This window comes from Tamandua tetradactyla, chromosome 10 (assembly GCF_023851605.1).
Source record: "Tamandua tetradactyla isolate mTamTet1 chromosome 10, mTamTet1.pri, whole genome shotgun sequence".
Classification (NCBI taxonomy): Eukaryota; Metazoa; Chordata; class Mammalia; order Pilosa; family Myrmecophagidae; genus Tamandua; species Tamandua tetradactyla.
This window is the reverse complement of record NC_135336.1, coordinates 88,887,669-88,909,284: the sequence shown is the minus strand read 5'-3', so window position 1 is coordinate 88,909,284 and position 21,616 is coordinate 88,887,669. Positions and strand designations below refer to the sequence as shown.

The 21,616-nt window shown below is 37.1% G+C and overlaps 1 protein-coding gene across 2 annotated transcripts in view; it reads left to right on the top strand.

The window, feature by feature from the left end:
• GRIK1 (glutamate ionotropic receptor kainate type subunit 1) overlaps nucleotides 1-21,616 on the top strand; it is a 147,319-nt gene that overhangs the window by 110,490 nt on the left and 15,213 nt on the right. For both annotated transcript variants that reach the window (XM_077118806.1, XM_077118805.1), the window contains 2 exons: nucleotides 8,263-8,488; nucleotides 19,892-20,142. In XM_077118806.1, coding sequence (XP_076974921.1) covers nucleotides 8,263-8,488; nucleotides 19,892-20,142 — 477 coding nt within the window. The remainder of the gene's footprint in view (nucleotides 1-8,262; nucleotides 8,489-19,891; nucleotides 20,143-21,616) is intronic.

Here is a 21,616-nt window from a genome sequence, read left to right as displayed (position 1 = left end):
CTTTTTCCCCCCTAGACTTTTGCTATTCTTGCAGACAGTATCACACCTTAGATTTCAGATTTGGATATTAGGTTCTCTAAATGAAAAAATAAAAAAGGCAAAATTAATGTTTTTAAATAATTCAAGTAAGGTTTCCCTAAGCTGAGGGAATGAACTGACATTTATTATGCAAGATGGGTCAAGATAATACAAGTCTGAGATGGTAGTCACTGTAACAGTTTTCCTTCATTGAGTCATTTGTATGTGAAACAACCACATTTATCATCAAAGACTTTATTTACACAAGAGAACTAAGATTAAATTGGAAATTCATTGCCACATTCTTTTTCAAAGCTTTAGACGGACAAGGTTAAAGAGTATTTCATCAAGGCTCCAGGCCCCATCAAAGAAGTTGTTTTAGGAAATTCTTCTCTGAATATCAGGGGAGCATTTCTTTCTCCTTGTCAGGACTTGAATTAATTAGGATTGCTTTTTTATAAGTCAAGGTTTTAATAATTCAGAACTTCAATGAGTTCTTCAATAAACTCCCTTGTATTTTCTACTTGGGTAATATTAGTTAATAATCTGGTATTATATATTGGTTTCTCAGCTCTGTTGGTGAACTGTTTGGTCTGTCAATTGTTTCAGAATTCTGAACAGTAAAGGCTTTCTCTGCCCTCCCAACTTTCTGAAACCATCATCATCAGTGTAATAGTTACAATGGAAGAGTGGTCAGTTCATGGCCAAGCTCTGTGGATACAACTTGAGGTCAGGTTGCCTAAGGCCTGCATACCCCATATCTTTCTTGCATGCCTGTAACAGTTGACTGCACTGGTATCCAATTACAATCTTCCCTTTCATAAATTGGACACAAAGATATGGTTTCCTCCCTCTCTCTCTCTCAAACAAAGGAGGAAACACACAAAAATTATACTCTTTCTCCATGTTGTAATTCTATTAGTTACCTTTTGGAATAAATGGATAGCTCCAAAACTTGATCTCACAGTGACAGTTTAACAACTCACATTTTTTTTTCCATGAAGAAAAGATTGTCACAAAAGATATCACCTGAGGTTGGAAAGATAGGGTTTCTCAGTGCCCTTTGGAAACCTTCATTCAGGAAGAATAATAGTTGTAGTCCATTGATCAGAGACTGGAAATACTGACCAGTCTTCTCATGAGATGTTACTAACATCCAATGATAGGATATAGGTTAAAAATTACAGTATAGTACTTCAGATTTCAGGTTGTGGAGCTAAGCAGCCTGGGTTCGGATTCTGACTCCATTGCTTATTTAGCTATGTAGACCTTGTCAGGTAACTTAAATTCTCCATCCCCCAACTTCCCCATCTTTAAATTGAAGATAATACCTAACCCATAGGATTATTTTAAGGATTATATGATTTAATAAAGATAATGTGCTTAGAAGAGTACTTAGCAAACTATAAGTAATAAAAAAAAGTTAGATATTATTATAACACCCATCATCATCATCCTTCCAACCGTCACCCCTAGCTATTAGCCCTATTTGTCAATCCCTGAAGATTTAAAACATCTAGTATGATCCTTGTTCAGCTTCTTTCCTGTCAGTTCCTCCTGGAATGTGTGCCTTCTGCTAGTGGGCAGAAGAGTCTAGAGCAAGGGTCAGTGCCCAAAACGTCAAAGACTTTCTGAGGCCAGGCCAGACACAGACATTCAGTCTTGGAAGCCCCAACTGAGTACATACATTTGCAGAAGAACTACTTCCCAGATGGTAGGCAAGCAACAGATGGTAAAGCTGACCTTAGAATTCAGGTGACAAGCAAAGTGAGGCAGTTAAATTTAATGCAATTCAAATTAAATCTTTCCAAAATCTATAATAAGTCCAGTACTGAGGTTAGCACTCTAGGAGATAGGGGGAGAAAGGGTATAAAATCTTGTGCAGGACTTGAATCATAAATAGCATGAGAGAGACAAAATACACACTTACCTCTTAAATATAATGCAACATACAAATCCACAGAGTACTGTGCAGACAGGAAGGAGTGTGGACATCAGAAAAATTCCTTGTGCCAGATTGATTAGGAGACTCATGTAAGAAATACTTCCTATTAGAAGCCTGCCTCGTAACAAATCAGACCCAAGCCAGAGGATGACAAAGATTAGATCACAATTCAGTCCAAAATGACTTGGATAAAAGAGGTTTAAAGAATCATGACAGACTTGTCATTTCTGGCCTTCATGGTCTAGGGACTTCGGTCCAGTTGTGGGAATAAGGGAGTCTCTAACCTTTATCATTTCCTCCCAGGGAGTGGTTATATACCATCATCATCCCAAAAGACATTTCAAAAAGGTTACTGAGCACTTCACCAGTAGAAGTGAAGAAATGAGACACCATAGGGAGACCAGTTTCAGACAGAAATAATCACTGAAGAGAGAGCAAGATGAAAGACATTTCTCAAATTTAATGCATAGGAAGGCACTCCTATGCTATTAGCTCTCATTTGGAAGATCCAGCTAATTTCATCATCTGTGTCAGAAATGTTAAATCCCTGTAGGTTAAAATGTATTTATTTGGGAGGAAATCCATGAGGTCCATTTAAGTAAACCTTTTTCATAGCCTGGAACACTGGATCCAAATGTAACTCCAGACAGGAGAAAAACGTGAAAACTGTTTTAGTAAAGCTATTTAATTCCCTTTTTAAAAAGGAAGACACATAATGTTTTAAAACCTTGGAGATTCTGTAAATGTCATAACTTTCAATCAAGTCAAGATAAAAGTATAATCAACTGCAATGATAATATCATATACATTAGAAGGACAGTGGCCCTTCATTATACTGTAGGTGTTTTCTTATGATAAGCTTTCTTCAATGATTTTTGTAAATTAAGTCACATTTCTTAAAACACCCCAAGAATTTATTTAATGAAATACAATTTTACATGATTTATTGAAAGTAATTGTTTTTAAGGCAACTAATTACCTTTTTTGCATCTGCTTCACTAGTTTGGATTTCTATGTAGTTGATTTCTACTTCTTCGTTTTATTTTTAAGCTACTTCTTAAATCAGTATTTACCTAAAGATGCAAAAATGCAATTTCTTTGGTATTTTATTTGACCAATATGCATATATTTAACACATTCATAAAATCATTTTAATAAAGTAACAAAGATCTAATATCAATAATTTATCCTTAATGTGTGTGGTATTACAGATATTTTTAAATAAACATATAGAAACATGGATCTATGTACAAAATCTTCAGACATCTTGTTCTGAAGCAGAATTTCATCGTTCTCGATTTTACTTAGTAATAGATAATACGTCTTCACCACAAAGGCCCAACAACCAGGTTGACGAAATAATGTGAGAAATCATGCTTATCCCAGGGAAAATGAAACATTAGAGGAATACTTCTATAAAATGGAAGTTTTCTCAGTGTAAGAGCATTTTACACCCCTGAATTTGCACATACTTTACATCTTATGGCAGAAACACTAGAACTGAAAACAATGGAATTATATGAAGGCAAAATACTGTTCAAGGAAAGGAAAACATGAACAATTTCTACATTTTCTCGCAGGTTCCAACTGTTGTACTTCCTAAAACACTATTTACATTTTTTGTCTATACACGTGAGCTGACTGAAATTCAAGTAAATAATTTTCATGTATTACGTGATGAATGTAAGCATTAGAATAGTTCTGGCTATAACCAAAAGATGCCACAGCTACTTCCTTCAATTATTTCTTCAGAAAAATTTTTAATCCTGTTGAAACATTAGCCCAGTCATGAGTTAGATGATCTGAGGATAAAAACAAATAGTTGATTCCCTATTCATTAGAACACAGACCCTCTAGCCAGGTTGCTGAGTTCAATGCTAGGTTTAGTCATTTACTGGTTGTGATGTTCTCCTCTATACTCTATTTTCTCACCTGTAAAAGAGAAAGAGTGATGGTAGCTCTCTCACACGAGAACCAAATACATTAATAAATGTGCAAAGTTCTTAGAATAATGCCATGATGCAGGAAACACTCGTGAACTGTCTGTTATTATAAGTAGTTTTCAATTGCATGCAGACATATTGCAAATCATGTCCCTGTGAGTGTTTAACCTGCATGCTTTAGAAAGGCAGATAGAGAGAAATAAATGATGGTCATCAAAAAGTGATACAGTAACACTACTTTATAATAGATTTTAGATGAAGAATGCTTATTCTTTGCCAACAATGTTTTATCACCGTCAGAATGGCCACATAATCAGGTTTAAACAGAAAAAATGAATGTTATCCAAACCTGATGCCTCTCTAGGATTATCAAAAAAGCTCTCAATGATTTCAGATTTAATAAATGAGGCTTTCTCAGTTTGAACAATTTTTGCTAAGAAATTCAAAGTCCTTCACAAATATTCTAATTAACCTTTGACATATACAGTGAAAGAAGAAGAATCACCTTGTTCATTTTTAAAATACATATTTTTAAGAGTGAATTAGAAGGGTGAGACAAAATTGTTTTCTTAACCTTCTAGAATTTTTGATAATTTTCCATGAAGTGTAATCCTATGGTTTTTTATTATAAAGATTTTTGCCTTCAGAATGGAAAGGCTGTCCTAGAGAATGTTCCATGGGCACTTGAGAAGGATGTGTATTCTGTTTTTGGTGGGTGGAATGTTCTTTATATGTCAGTTAGATATGATTGGTTTATAATGTTCCTCAAGTCCTCTACTCCCTTATTAATCTTCTGTGTGGTTGTCCTATCTGTTATTGAAAGTAGGTACCAAAATCTCCAAATGGAATTCGGAACTGTAAAATGGCAAATAATAATAGCAAAGAACATTAAAAAAAAAAAAAAAACAGAGAATCAGTTGAAAAGGAATATCTAATTTAAATTCTCCCCACTAGTATTTTTTGATCTATTAAAACCTAAATGTTACTGAAGACAGTGTAGCAGTGTATAGTACTCAGGAGTAAGGAGGAAAGAGAAAGGAATTCTATCCTGGTTCTTTCACTAACCAAATGTGACCTTGTATGTGCAACTTCTAAGCCCCCAGACTCAGGTCCTACATAAGGAGAATAAGGAGACTGGCCTGGAGAGCAGAACTTAGGGGTTAAAGGATCCTTAAATCAAACTGTTTCAGCCATGTAGTTCTCCTTTTAGGTTTCCCTTGGTGGAAAACTCATTATAGCCTAAGGGTGCTTGAGCCACACAAACATTTCTAACTTAAAAAAATGTTATCCTTTTGCCACATTTTGGGTCTTCCTCTGACTTCTAACTTCCTTAGCATCTCAGATTGTCTATAATTCTAAATGTGAAATACAGTGGAGCCCAACAGCAGCAAACTGTCTAAATAATGACTTTTAATGAAAGCAGAAGCATGCCTTTACCTGTTTCAATAATTACCAGCCTAGTAGTAAGAAGAGCAGGAGATAAAAGGAACTTAGAATGCTTCCTACACCTTCAACCTGACAAAGACCTCTAACAAGTTATGATCTTCTTACAGAAAGAAGGTAGTGCTCTCAGTGTTTCAGAGAGATTCATGTTCGCTGGATAAGCTCTCTAATTCCTAGGGGAACTCAAGCAAAGGACTACCTTCTTCCACCCTAAGGAAGAGCATGTGATTGGATTTAAACCCATGACCACCAGCTCTGTAGAGTTGTGCTACTTCAACCATGTAGAACCTGCTGGCTCAGGAAACTGTTTGTTACCAAGCTGTGATGAAATGAGGGGAGAAAATGAGAGTAAAATATTAGAAACATTCTAACTATGGGATATTGTGGCGGCATCAAACACGTGATCTGAGAGTCTTCTCATTGAATAATTTAAATCCTTTTGAGAGCCCTTGAGAACTCACTTTGTGAGTCCATGCTAAGCCATCTGCATGCCAGTCCTGTGCAGTAGGATCACAGATAGGGATGCCATGGATTGAAAAATAAGCAGATAATTTAAGAATCGCACCTGAAATGGGCTCAGTAACAGCTGTCTAAGTTTTGGGTTGAATCTTTTCATACATTTCCATGTCCCTCAATTCTCTGGATGCCTTAAAGGATTCCTGAATCTTTGTTAGTTTACCTTGGATAAACTGACCACTTTTTTGCTTATCCTCAATTTCCATAAACCAAAAATTCAGTTTTCTAACTATTTACATCAATCATTCTAATGAAGTCTAACCATGGTGAAAATGTAATTCTTTATATAGAGTTTTCTCCTATTTTGTATTGCCATGAGTCCAAATAGCAAACTACTATGCAAATATGTAAATTATGTGAATCCATGAACATATGCTATATTTTCACAGGTAGATCAAATAAGATTAAAATCATTTTCAAAAGAAATTTGGCAATATGTATACCAAGCTCCCCCAAAATAGCAAGGTACAGGGGAAAAAGCACTGGACTAGATGTTGGGGTCCTGGGTACTAACCATTTCATGAATTCATAAAGTCTGCAAATTTTCTCCGCCAAAATTTCCTCCTCTGTGAAAGCCGCAGTTTGAATTAGCCAATCTCTAGAGTCTCTATCAATTTAAGCATTTTTTTAATTCTAAGAAAATTTCTTTCCCTTAAAGAAGTTCCCTGATGGAAAAATTATTCTTCCAGGTATGAATTTACTGCCAAAAGACAGAATGAGTTTCCTGCACTTGTGAAAGTAGCTTTTTATTATTACAGTAGCATTATTGGACTTGTTGAGGATGAAATCACACAACAAATGAGGGACTAGCCATGACATCAAAAACATATCTTTGCCATGGAGTCATGAGCTACAGTTTTTAGATAGCTCTGGGATTGAGGAGTAACTCACAGGGGCCTGATCATGAAATAATGGATCCCATAAAATGTCAATATCTATAATGTACTATTTGTTGAATTGTTTGTTTCATAAGAACTTTCTCAGGGGACTCTTCAAATGCCTAACAATCCCAAATAAAACCATCTGTCCTCTCCTAACTCAAAAGCCTACAGCATTAACCCAGGTCTTAAATAGAGTTAGGAATTGAATGAACCCCCAGGAACACTTGAGAATGAATAAGCACACCAGAGTTGATTCTACAGGTAGGCCATTTATTGCTGATGGACCAAATTATGTTTTAAGCTACTCTGCACTTCTAAGATGATACACCCAGTGCCTGCCAAGGAAGCTGTTTAATGTGTGTGGGCACAATATATGATGTGAGTGTTGAGGTTACTGAAAATGTCAGTAATTACACTGATCTCTTTTTACCTTTGAAATAAATGGGTTGATGCAAATGAAATCAAATTCAGAAAAACGTTTGGAATATAGAAATTATAAACTGTAATATGGCTAATCATAGACCACTATTACAAAGGATGGAAAAATTGTATTTAAGTGTTATGAAAACTTAGTATATTTTAGCAAAGAAAATAAGATAATGAGGTAATGGTATACCATTATAGGTATACCTATATTTGTATACCTACACAATTATACCTATATATTATATATTATACTCTATATAATGGTATATATATAGAGAGATGTACAGATAATATGTATCAAATACATATATGCACATGGTTTACTACTGAATATCTCTAAAAATATGGAGAATAAGGGAAAAGACAAAAATCAGAGTACTTTGAGATAAGATATGCAGCACTTATTCAAAATATGATTGCAATTAAGAATTGAATATATACATAAGAAGGCACATAAATACAGGATGAAAGTGTTTTCTGATCCAAATTACAATTTGAGAAGAGCATTAATATTCTAGTTTTTTTTTCCAAAAAGCTGAGAGTGGATGACAATTCTTTCAAAACAAATGCAAAGAAAGCAATAATTTGTCCCAGGACTGTACCCAGCAAAGGAAGGCTGGGTGGGATATTGAAACTTACATACTGGAAAACAATAAAACGGTACCTGTTGAAGTTGAGTGATTGAAAGTAAATGGAGCAGATAAGTACCATCTAGGAGTGAGTCTCTTGGCCCAGCGAGCCATGATGCCTTGTTCATAAATGGCTGCAGTTCATTAGGCAAATGCTGTTGTTGATGCCAATGTTATTTCTTCCCTAACCGAAATTAGCCAAAGGACCTTGAGCCAATGGACGAAGACAAAGACTCGTTTATTCTCACTAGCAACCTCAATGACTCCAAGTAGAGTAGATCTTTCACGCAGAGTGAGATCTTTTCAATTACCAAAGTGGTGTTCCAGGATCACTGATCTAGGTTTCAGACTTGCAGAGAAAATCTTCCCTATACTATTTAATCCACCGAGATTTTGAATGGTTGTAGAACATATTTTGTTCAGCACCTTTCTGCCAATGGGTATGCTTTCTTTCCCTACAGAAATCAAAGATATCCACTTATGAGAAAATGTGGGCTTTCATGAGCAGCAGGCAGCAGACTGTCCTAGTGAAAAACAGCGATGAGGGGATCCAGAGAGTGCTCACCACCGACTATGCCCTGCTGATGGAGTCCACCAGCATTGAGTATGTGACTCAGAGAAACTGCAACCTCACTCAGATTGGGGGCCTCATTGACTCCAAAGGTTATGGAGTGGGAACGCCTATTGGTAAGAGGGGCAAGGAATTAGCTAGGGCTGACATGGGGTAGGGAGATGGAACTACCTGATGTATTGGAGAAGGTGGGCTTTCTAGGTTTCAGGACTTATTTGGTCCAGGGACCCATCTGGAGGTTGTAGGTTCTGGAAAGTTGCCCTAGTGCATGGAACCCTTGAGGAATCTTATATATTCTCAGCAGATATCTTAAATGAGTGAAGCTTGTTTGCTTGAGGAAGTGATAGGGAATGGTAGCAACCAAGGAGAATCAGAGACCACGTGACTTATCTACAAGGGCCAGCTCCTATTCAAATCAGTGCATTGTAGCCATGGGGGAATTTAAGCACAAAGTTGCCAGATGTTCCATTTTTCAAGAACAAATACAAATCCAGATTTTAGGATGTGAACTTTCCTGATATTTTAATTTGGTAATTAATTCATTTCTTTAAAAATTCTATATAACCTATATCTAACCTTTGATCAATACTAATTTTATTAACAGCCAACTATCAACTCTCTTCACTTCTCAGCATGATGGCAGCCAATTTGACTCCTTGCTTTCTGGTATTAGAAATATTTGCTATGGTGAAATTAACTTTATTGGTATTTTTATCGTTTGTGTCCTCTAATTAAATGTTCTGTAAAATGATTGGGCTAGTAGACTGGACTAGTAGACATGTAGCTACCTTCTTGCCCTTTAATCTCTAATAACTTTTCCTGATGAATATTACTATTGAAGTAGATTTTCCGCCAAGTGATAGGCTCTCTTATAAATTAGCCAACAAGTTCTGCAGGGTCTCAGAGGAGTTGTTAGACATTAACTGAAAGAACACCATATCTCTTTTTGGTTTTGAAACAATATCTCCCTAACCAAGCTTTTTCACCTCGTTTGGGAGAACAGGGGTGGAAGGAGTTAAACTGATGCTACTTTTTTTTTTTAATTAAAGAAAAAAAAAGAAATTAACCCAACATTTAGAAATCATTCCATTCTACATATGCAATCAGTAATTCTTAATATCATCACATAGATGCATGATCATCATTTCTTAGTACATTTGCATCGATTTAGAAGAACTAGTAAAACAAAAGAAAAAGATATAGAATGTTAATATAGAGAAAAAATAAAAATAATAATAACAGTACAAAAAAAAAAAGACAAACAAACAGACAGACAAAAAAAAACCTATAGCTCAGATGCAGCTTCATTCAGTGTTTTAACATGATTACTTTACAATTAGGTATTATTGTGCTGTCCATTTTTGAGTTTTTGTATCTAGTCCTGTTGCACAGTCTGTATCCCTTCAGCTCCAATCACCCATTATCTTACCCTGTTTCTAACTCCTGCTGGTCTCTGTTACCAATGACGTATTCCAAGTTTATTCTCAAATGTCGGTTCACATCAGTGGGACCATACAGTATTTGTCCTTTAGTTTTTGGCTAGACTCACTCAGCATAATGTGCTCTAGGTCCATCCATGTTATTACATGCTTCATAAGTTTATTCTGTCTTAAAGCTGCATAATATTCCATCGTATGTATATACCACAGTTTGTTTAACCACTCGTCTGTTGATGGACATTTTGGCTGTTTCCATCTCTTTGCAATTGTAAATAACGCTGCTATAAACATTGGTGTGCAAATGTCCGTTTGTGTCTTTGCCCTTAAGTCCTCTGAGTAGATACCCAGCAATGGTATTGCTGGGTCGTATGGCAATTCTATATTCAGCTTTTTGAGTCACCGCCAAACTGCCTTCCACAGTGGTTGCACCATTTGACATTCCCACCAACAGTGGATCAGTGTGCCTCTTTCTCCGCATCCTCTCCAGCACTTGTCATTTTCTGTTTTGTTGATAATGGCCATTCTGGTGGGTGTGAGATGATATCTCATTGTGGTTTTGATTTGCATTTCTCTAATGGCCAGGGACATTGAGCATCTCTTCATGTGCCTTTTGGCCATTTGTATTTCCTCTTCTGGTAGGTGTCTGTTCAAGTCTTTTTCCCATTTTGTAATTGGGTTGGCTGTCTTTTTGTTGTTGAGTTGAACAATCTCTTTATAAATTCTGGATACTAGACCTTTATCTGATATGTCATCTCCAAATATTGTCTCCCATTGTGTAGGCTGTCTTTCTACTTTCTTGATGAAGTTCTTTGATGCACAAAAGTGTTTAATTTTGAGGAGCTCCCATTTATTTATTTTCTTCTTCAGTGCTCTTGCTTTAGGTTTAAGGTCCATAAAACCGCCTCCAATTCTAAGTTTCATAAGATATCTCCCTACATTTTCCTCTAACTGTTTTATGGTCTTAGACCTAATGTTTAGATCTTTGATCCATTTTGAGTTAACTTTTGTATAGGGTGTGAGAGATGGGTCTTCTTTCATTCTTTTGCATATGGATATCCAGTTCTCTAGGCACCATTTATTGAAGAGACTGTTCTGTCCCAGGTGAGTTGGCTTGACTGCCTTATCAAAGATCAACTGTCCATAGATGAGAGGGTCTATATCTGAGCACTCTATTCGATTCCATTGGTCGATATATCTATCTTTATGCCAATACCATGCTGTTTTGACCACTGTGGCTTCATAATATGCCTTAAAGTCAGGCAGCATGAGACCTCTAGTTTCGTTTTTTTTCCTCAAGATGTTTTTAGCAATTCAGGGCACCCTGCCCTTCCAGATAAATTTGCTTCTTGGTTTTTCTATTTCTGAAAAATAAGTTGTTGGGATTTTGATTGGTATTGCATTGAATCTGTAGATCAATTTAGGTAGGATTGACATCTTAACTATATTTAGTCTTCCAATCCATGAACACGGTATGCCCTTCCATCTATTTAGGTCTTCTGTGGTTTCTTTTAGCAGTTTTTTGTAGTTTTCTTTATATAGGTTTTTTGTCTCTTTAGTTAAATTTATTCCTAGGTCTTTTATTCTTTTAGTTGCAATTGTAAATGGGATTCGTTTCTTGATTTCCCCCTCAGCTTGTTCATTACTAGTGTATAGAAATGATACAGATTTTTGAATGTTGATCTTGTAACCTGCTACATTGCAGTACTCATTTATTAGCTCTAGTAGTTTTGTTGTGGATTTTTCCGGGTTTTCGACATATAGTATCATATCGTCTGCAAACAGTGATAGTTTTACTTCTTCCTTTCCAATTTTGATGCCTTGTATTTCTTTTTCTTGTCTGATTACTCTGGCTAGAACCTCCAACACAATGTTGAATAATAGTGGTAATAATGGACATCCTTGTCTTGTTCCTGATCTTAGGGGGAAAGTTTTCAATTTTTCCCCATTGAGGATGATATTAGCTGTGGGTTTTTCATATATTCCCTCTATCATTTTAAGGAAATTCCCTTGTATTCCTATCTTTTGAAGTGTTTTCAACAGGAAAGGATGTTGAATCTTGTCAAATGCCTTCTCTGCATCAATTGAGATGATCATGTGATTTTTCTGCTTTGATTTGTTGATATGGTGTATTACATTAATTGATTTTCTTATGTTGAACCATCCTTGCATACCTGGGATGAATCCTACTTGGTCATGATGTATAATTCTTTTAATGTGTTGTTGGATACGATTTGCTAGAATTTTATTGAGGATTTTTGCATCTATGTTCATTAGAGAGATTGGTCTGTAGTTTTCTTTTTTCGTAATATCTTTGCCTGGTTTTGGTATGAGGGTGATGTTGGCTTCATAGAATGAATTAGGTAGTTTTCCCTCCACTTCGATTTTTTTGAAGAGTTTGAGGAGAGTTGTTACTAATTCTTTCTGGAATGTTTGATAGAATTCACATGTGAAGCCGTCTGGTCCTGGACTTTTCTTTTTAGGAAGCTTCTGAATGACTGATTCAATTTCTTTACTTGTGATTGGTTTGTTGAGGTCATCTATTTCTTCTTGAGACAAAGTTGGTTGTTCATGTCTTTCCAGGAACCCGTCCATTTCCTCTAAATTGTTGTATTTATTAGCGTAAAGTTGTTCATAGTATCCTGTTATTACCTCCTTTATTTCTGTGAGGTCAGTGGTTATGTCTCCTCTTCCATTTCTGATCTTATTTATTTGCATCCTCTCTCTTCTTCTTTTTATCAGTCTTGCTAAGGGCCCATCAATCTTATTGATTTTCTCATAGAAGCAACTTCTGGTCTTATTGATTTTCTCTATTGTTTTCATGTTTTCAATTTCATTTATTTCTGCTCTAATCTTTGTGATTTCTTTCCTTTTGCTTGCTTTGGGATTCGTTTGCTGTTCTTTCTCCAGTTCTTCCAAGTGGACAGTTAATTCCTGCATTTTTGCCTTTTTTTCTTTTCTGATATAGGCATTTAGGGCAATAAATTTCCCTCTTAGCACTGCCTTTGCTGCGTCCCATAAGTTTTGATATGTTGTGTTTTCATTTTCATTCGCCTCGAGGTATTTACTAATTTCTCTTGCAATTTCTTCTTTGACCCACTCATTGTTTAAGAGTGTGTTGTTGAGCCTCCACGTATTTGTGAATTTTCTGGCACTCCGCCTGTTATTGATTTCCAACTTCATTCCTTTATGATCCGAGAAAGTGTTGTGTATGATTTCAATCTTTTTAAATTTGTTAAGACTTGCTTTGTGACCCAGCATATGGTCTATCTTTGAGAATGATCCATGAGCACTTGAGAAAAAGGTGTATCCTGCTGTTGTGGGATGTAATGTCCTATAAATGTCTGTTAAGTCTAGCTCATTTATAGTAATATTTAGATTCTCTATTTCTTTATTGATCCTCTGTCTAGATGTTCTGTCCATTGATGAGAGTGGTGAATTGAAGTCTCCAACTATTATGGTATATGTGTCTATTTCCCTTTTCAGTGTTTGCAGTGTATTCCTCATGTATTTTGGGGCATTCTGGTTCAGTGCATAAATATTTATGATTGTTATGTCTTCTTGTTTAATTGTTCCTTTTATTAGTATATAGTGTCCTTCTTTGTCTCTTTTAACTGTTTTACATTTGAAGTCTAATTTGTTGGATATTAGTATAGCTACTCCTGCTCTTTTCTGGTTGTTATTTGCATGAAATCTCTTTTCCCAACCTTTCACTTTCAATCTATGTTTATCTTTGGGTCTAAGATGTGTTTCCTGTAGACAGCATATAGAAGGATCCTGTTTTTTAATCCATTCTGCCAGTCTGTGTCTTTTGATTGGGGAATTCAGTCCATTAACATTTAGTGTTATTACTGTTTGGATAATATTTTCCTCTACCATTTTGCCTTTTGTATTATATATATCATATCTGACTTTCCTTCTTTCTACACTCTTCTCCATACCTCTCTCTTCTGTCTTTTTGTATCTGACTCTAGTGCTCCCTTTAGTATTTCTTGCAGAGCTGGTCTCTTGGTCACAAATTCTCTCAGTGACTTTTTGTCTGAGAATGTTTTAATTTCTCCCTCATTTTTGAAGGACAATTTTGCTGGATATAGGAGTCTTGGTTGGCAGTTTTTCTCTTTTAGTAATTTAAATATATCATCCCACTGTCTTCCACAATTTCTGCTGAGAAATTTACATATAGTCTTATTGGGTTTCCCTTGTATGTGATGGATTGCTTTTCTCTTGCTGCTTTCAAGATCCTCTCTTTCTCTTTGACCTCTGACATTCTAACCAGTAAGTGTCTTGGAGAATGCCTATTTGGGTCTAATCTCTTTGGGGTGCGCTGCTCTTCTTGGATCTGTAATTTTAGGTCTTTCATAAGAGTTGGGAAATTTTCAGTGATAATTTCTTCCATTAGTTTTTCTCCTCCTTTTCCCTTCTCTTCTCCTTCTGAGACACTCACAACACGTATATTTGTGCGGTTCAAATTGTCCTTGAGTTCCCTGATCCCCTGTTCAAATTTTTCCATTCTTTTCCCTATAGTTTCTGTTTCTTTTTGGAATTCAGATGTTCCATCCTCCAAATCACTAATTCTATCTTCTGTCTCTTTAAATCTATCATTGTATGTATCCATTGTTTTTTCCATCTTTTCTACTTTATCCTTCACTTCCATAAGTTCTGTTATTTGTTTTTTCAGTTTTTCTATTTCTTCTTTTTGTTCAGCCCATGTCTTCTTCATGTCCTCCCTCAATTTATCGATTTCGTTTTTGAAGAGGTTTTCCATTTCTGTTCGTATATTCGGCATTAGTCATCTCAGCTCCTGTATCTCATTTGAACTATTGGTTTGTTCTTTTGACTGGGCCATATTTTCAATTTTCTGAGCGTGATCCATTATCTTCTGTTGGCATCTGGGCATTTAGTCAGATTTCCCTGGGTGTTGGACCCAACAGGTTGAAGGATTTTTCTGTGAAATCTCCAGGTTCTGTTTTTCTTATCCTGCCCAGTAGGTGGCGCTCGTGGCACACGTTTGTCTGCGGGTCCCACCAGTAAAAGGTGCTGTGGGTCCTTTAACTTTGGAAAACTCTCGGCGTGGGGGAGGTTCGCCAGCCGAAGCGGCTTGGAAGAGTGCCAGCTGGCCCGGGGATCCAAACGTGGGGAGGGTCGCCGGCCGCCGCAGCCTGGGAGAGCACCCGTCCGAATCTCCCAGTTGGCCCAGGGTGCCAAGCGTGGCGGGAGGGCGCCAGCTGCTACGGCCCGGGAGAATGCACCGTTCCCACCGGACCGGGAAGTCACGTGTTTGGAAGGGACCCTGGTCACCATTCTCCACGGCCTGGGGATCTCCGATCCAATTCTCCCAGTTGGTCCGGGGGGCCATGCGTTGGGGGGGCACCAGCTGCCGCGACTTAAGGGGACCGCCTGTCCAATTGTCCCAGCTGGCCCTGGAAGGAGGAAGCGAGGAACTCCGGCCACTTGCCGCCCCGGCCCGGGGAAGCCCGTGCGCCTCGGCGATCTCACCGGAGCGGGTTCTCCCAGCCAGTCAGCCGTTCCAGGATGGGGTACGCTGCCTCTTTGATCTCCGTCGTGGCTCCGGGAGCCGCCCTGCACCGCCTCCACTCCCCTAGTAGCTACCCTGGAGGAGGAACCAAGATCCGCGCGTCTCACCAAGCCGCCATCTTCTCCGGAAACCCTGATACTACTTTTTATATCTCACCAGTGTCCACTTTAGTTAGATGGGCCATAAATCAGACAATAATACCAGGAGTGTGTGCCTTTGCCTTAATCTTCTCAGAATTAAGATCCTGGGATTTATTGTCAAATACTCTACAGCTTCCCAAAAGAAAAACTGCAGTTGCTTAGTTAGACAGAACCATCTTTAGAACAAATTGCAAAGTCAAAACACTGAACCTTTACCATTCCATTCTCTACCCCCAATGCCATCTCTACCACCAAATTTCATATGCGGTGATAATGACAGAAAATAATAATACATGTCCCACTCCTCCTCTGAGCATCTGCACTTTAACATAAGGCTTTTAATGGTGTTTTTTCTACAGAATGGAATATAACTCTAAAGTTAAATTTTCCGCCATTATGGTGAGTGATATGGGTGGAGCACTTGGGGAACAAGGAGCCCCTTTCTGCAGCAACTTAAATTAAAGCCACACTTTGAAAACCACTCTATCTTCATCTGAATGGGGCTGAACCTGTGATGAACATCACTACATTTTATATAATATGATATAGAGATATCTGAATGGGTCAGTTCTGTCTGCTTTTTCCAACCTCACAAATACTGTGACATAAAAGTTCTAAAGTTGAAGAGCCTTCCCCTCTCCCTAGATGAAAAGAAATATACTCCAGGAATTTTTCATAGTGGTTATAAACCTGTCATGCTTTTAAACCAAAAACAATGAAGGGATAATTGGAACAGATGGCAGACCTCGAAGCGAATATATCAATTGGGAATACAGCTGTTGGATAAATTTGTGAGACGTTTCTTCCATGATGAATTGACTCTTTAAGAAAGATCAGTTGCTACTCAGGAAGACCTGGGTGTATACATATATATTGTTTCAAGTGACTTGAAATAAATCACTTGCAATGTCATTCAGTCCATTTAAGCAACAACGACATAGATGGAGCTCAAATGTATTCAGATATAAAAAATTCTCTGCACATTCCTGCTTTTGCCCCAACTACGTCCCCCAGGAATCCAAACTCTTTCCCATCATGGAAGATTGGCAAAGTCAGCTCACCAACAACATAAAATTGAAGACCATTCTTAGAGATTCTCAGGACAGAAACTCTGGAAATGTATGTCCTGAGGGATTTCAGATAAAACTTGAAGAGAATGAGAGCAGTTAAAGTTTAAACAGGTGACAAGGAAGCTGGAAATTACCTTCCTCAGAGAACAACTTTAAACAGAGATTGGATTCCCACCTATCTGAAATGTTTCAGGTACTGTGCAGCCTGAAGGCAGAAGGAGAGCATCAGTCAACATTTGTTGAACACCCACAGTGTATACCTGCTATGATTACTGCTGCAACCACTATCGTAAGAATCATTCTTAAGCTCTTCACAACACTTTCACATACATTAAAGCAGAGCTCTCCTGTTTCACTGAATTACTCACACATTATGGGTATATTAATGGTGCTAATTTTGACACTAGCCATTATTCTGGTGTGCTTAAGCAAGCAACCAATACCTTTTAATTTGACCTAAAGAGCTAGTTTCTCCCTAAAAATCCACACTCTTAACTGCTTAACTGACAAGCAACAATATAATACCAAAGCATTTTGCTCTTCATTTAAACGTGAGATTTTTTGTTTTAACATTTTTTATTATGAAATACAATGTATGCACAAAAAAGTGACAAATACATTTCAGGCGTTTCCTTCTAGCTACTCTAAGAAACTGCAGATTAAAAAGAAATATCAATATAATAATTCAGTAAATCATACTCATTTGTTAAATCCTATCTTCTCCTTTATAATTCTTCCCTCTCCTTTGATCCTTCTCCCACCCTTTAGGGATATTTGGGCAATGACTATTCTAGCATCTTCATGAAAGGGATGTTGACATTATGAGGTAGAATGCAACTGGTTGAGGCTCTTGGAGAGACTGATAAAATTCTGGGTTTCAGGGCTTATCAGGCCTAGGAACAATTTGGAAGTTATAAGTTTCTGAAAAATAAACTTAGTGAGTGAAACTTTCATAGCATCTCATAGACCCCTGGGTATTCTTTAGAGTTTGCAGAAATACTATTGGTTGGGGCTTGTCATAGCATGAAAATTGTCAATATCTAGCTGAAGCCTGCATAAGAGTAGCCTCCTGAATAACTTCTTGGCTATTTGAAATTTATTAAACATTGGTACCTTATTTTGTTACATTTCTTTTCCCCCTTTTGATCAGGTAGGCATTGTTGATCCCATGGTGCCAGGGCCAGGCTCATCCTTGGGAGACATGTCCCACATTGCCAGGGAGTCTTATATCCTTGGATGTCATGTCCTACGTAGCGAGTAATGATTTTACTTGCAGAGTTGGGCTTAGAGAGATAGAGGCCACAGCCAAACAACAGAAGAGGTTCTCTGGAGTAACTCTTAGGCATTATTATAGGTAAGCTTAGCTTTTCTGTTACAGATATAAGTTTCATAAGAGCAAGCCTCAGGAAAGGGCATGGCCTATTAAATTGGGAGTCCCTAATGTTTGAAAGTAAACTTGATTTTGAGTGCTGACAACTACCTGAGGAAGTCTTCTGAGGGGCTAAAAAAAAGAAACATAAAGACCACAAATGTTAACCTTCTGCTTTTGTTAACATAAACCATGCCATAAAACATAAGGCAGATGTGGGCGAAGAAGTGCTTTCTTGGAAATAATTCTGGGATAGAAATAAGGAAAATTGAATTTGATGCTTAGTTCTGCCAATAATTATTAGTTTCACTCATACTTTCAGTGCCTAGATATCATCACTTCTAAAGTAAGTGGACTGGATGATGTTATTCCTAAGATCTCTTCAGGTTCCAAGATGCCACCTTATAAAATTTGCTTCCACCAATAAGGATGTTAAAAATTGGCAAATAGAAAGAACCAGGGTGTACTGTTTTCCTTCTGAGTAGAAAAAAATTTGCTAACAAAAATTCTAACATCCAAGAAGGTGAGAGAAAGAATTTTACCATCTGTTTGACTCTTCCTTTGAATTAATTAACATAAGAACCCAATATTAGTGGAGTTGTAGCTTCAAACAGATATTGGTATTTTTAACCCTAACAAAATTAAAATTTCAAAGAGATGACATTACTAGATAATAGAGGAATAAATAATATCAATGACATCTTTATAAACTTTCCAAGCCTAGCTGAATTTTGCAAGGTTGTAGCATTATTCAGAGCCTGCTCTTGAGTTTATCTTAGTAAATGTGTTGGTCAAAGTAGACTAACACTGCTATAACCAGCCTCTGCAAATTTTCAGTAGCTTACATAATAAGTCTATTTCTTGTTCTTGTCACATTCCAAGGTGGTTTTAGAGAGCTTTGCTTCATGCAGTCTTCATGGGACCCAGGCTCCTTCTGTTTGAAGACCCCACCACCGCTAGTGGCTTGGATTATTTCCTTCCAGCTGTGCATTTGAGGACAAGGAGAGAGAGAGAGTAGAAGATCATGCTGGAGGATTTATGAGCCAGGACCAGAATTTATACGTCACTTTAGCTCCCATTTGATTGGGCTACAAACTAGTCAGATGACCACACTGAACTATAAGAGGGACTGGGAAATGCCTATCTACTCACCTAGGAAGAAGAGAAAATGGCACTGGTGAGCATCTCTCCAGGCTCTGTCACAACATGAAACAACCAAGAAAACAGAATCTAAATGGCAAACTCCTTATCATAGGGAAAGGCTCATAAAGAACCCATCAGAAGGCTGAGGTCTGACACCAAATGACTAGCCTAGCTTTTCCTTATTTAAATGGAACTAATAGCCAGGACTAGTCTTAATATACAATGCTCAAAATATCAGCTACCTATTTTCAATTGTTCCATCCCAACTTAGCCCTGAGACTAAAGAATATGCTAGGCAGAAAACTACCTATGCGTTTTAATTTGGGACTTAATAACAGGAGAAAATTCTCTCCAATGGTTTCCAGTTGGGAAATAGAAGTCAGTACTCCATGCAAAACTAAAAGTAGGTAGAGTGCCAAGAGGGTAGCTTATAAAGTTTAATAGGTCTTGTAAGATTTGGCTACAATGGAGTTTCAGCAGACTCTCATGGGATTTGGTTCAGTAGAATGGGATTTGGTTCAGTAGAATCTCAGGAGTGTTGATTACCAACAGTGATGAGAGGAGGGGACCTTTAATATCTGTGCTCTGATCATGCAAGCTGCTACATGCTTAAGGCTTCATTCATTCTTTTTCATGAAGGGAGGGGTCCTGATCCCTGGGTTGCCGCATCAATTATTCAGACCCTTTGAAATACAGGATTGAACTTTTCTGACTTTTGCTAGACCACTTCTGAATTGGGATTTCATAGCAAACATAAATTCAGTCAATTTTTTCTTGGCATCTCCATCTATTTGGTGACCAGTATTCAAATGACCTTACTTACAGGCTCTCCTTACCGAGATAAAATTACTATCGCTATCCTTCAATTGCAAGAGGAGGGGAAGCTGCATATGATGAAGGAGAAGTGGTGGAGAGGAAACGGCTGCCCTGAGGAAGAGAGCAAAGAGGCCAGTGCTCTGGGAGTCGAAAATATTGGGGGCATCTTCATTGTTCTGGCTGCTGGACTGGTCCTTTCTGTTTTTGTAGCCATTGGAGAATTTATATACAAATCAAGGAAGAATAACGATATTGAACAGGTGAGTGACCTCTTTCTATGACTGGGTAGTTTTTAGTTTGTGTTATCTGTCTTAAGTTTGGAATTTCAAGGATATTTGTCAGCTTTTGTAACAGTCTATTGAATTAGATGCCCAAAAGACCATTTATGAGTTAGAACAAACAGCTATTGAATCCCTGCCAGGTGATGCTGGCATTATAGCTTCATCATTTATTAATGAGAAAAAGGAAACACCTTATACACTTAATCCAATTAGCGCTACTTGGAATGACCAGAGAAATTCCAAACTCAGTTAATTTGCTCTTAAGAAAGAAACCCTAGATAGACAGAGAAAGAAATAAATCCAAAATTGGAAAAGATATAAAAAGAAATTTTAGAGAAATGCTGCATCCCTTAAGTGTCAATACTGAGCTCATGTACTAACACAAAACAATTTATATAAAGATATAGAAGTTGTATTTTGAAATGGAGCATTTACTTCTACCAAAGAATGATTTGTAAAAGGATGATACACTCAAAACTTGCTTCCCAGGAATATAACAAACAATACAAGATGGCAATGAAATATATTAGAGACTTTGTTTTCCATTATTATATTTAGGATATAGAGTGATTTCAACAGGTAATCTTTTTTTTTTTCGCCTATTGATTTAATTTTTTAAGGAAATCACATCAGAAGCTTATACTCTTCTGAATAAAATGATTCTGATTTAAAATATTTCCTTCCTAAACATACTACAATAAAGATAATCAAAGCTTATGCTACTGCAAAACACTGTAAGACACCCATTCAATTTAAAGATACTGTTAGAGTTTCAAGACCATAGTTTATTAATGACAAAGCTGGTCTAAAGCTCTGCTGAAACTTTTTTTAAATTCCTAATAAATGTTTTAACAAAAAGCCCCATATTTTCATGTTTCACTGGCTCCACAAATTATGTAGTCGGTTCTGATTAATAATCTGATGGATGCCCTACTACCTTTAAACGAAGGTGCTCATTACCCTCCAAAAGCTGGGGATGATTGACTATAACCTGGCTTCTTATAATTGTGAAAATCTTCCCCAGAATTACAGGGCAACTATAAGAAAATTGAGCATCCATTTCTTAGACCTTGTTAGAGAAAACTGTCCTCAGTTAAGAGGGAGAATGGATTGATCTACTGTTTTAACTTTTAATTTTCTCTTGAGGTGTATTGTTGTATGCAACTAATTTAACAAATAAAAGCTTGTATATGTTATGCTTTAATGTGCTTCCCATAACTACCAGCTTCATTTGATTTAATTTTTATTTAAACATTCACTTTAACTGCTGATTTATTCATTTTCTATATATTTTTCTCATTTCTCTTGCGTTGCATGGCTTTTTGTTTCTTTTATGGACTTCGGTGTAAGCAAACCTACCCAACCAACTCCACCTCTGGAACCACTTTATCTACAGATTTAGAAGGTAGCAAATCAATTCAAGAAGAGAGAGGGATTCAGACCCAGTCCTCAG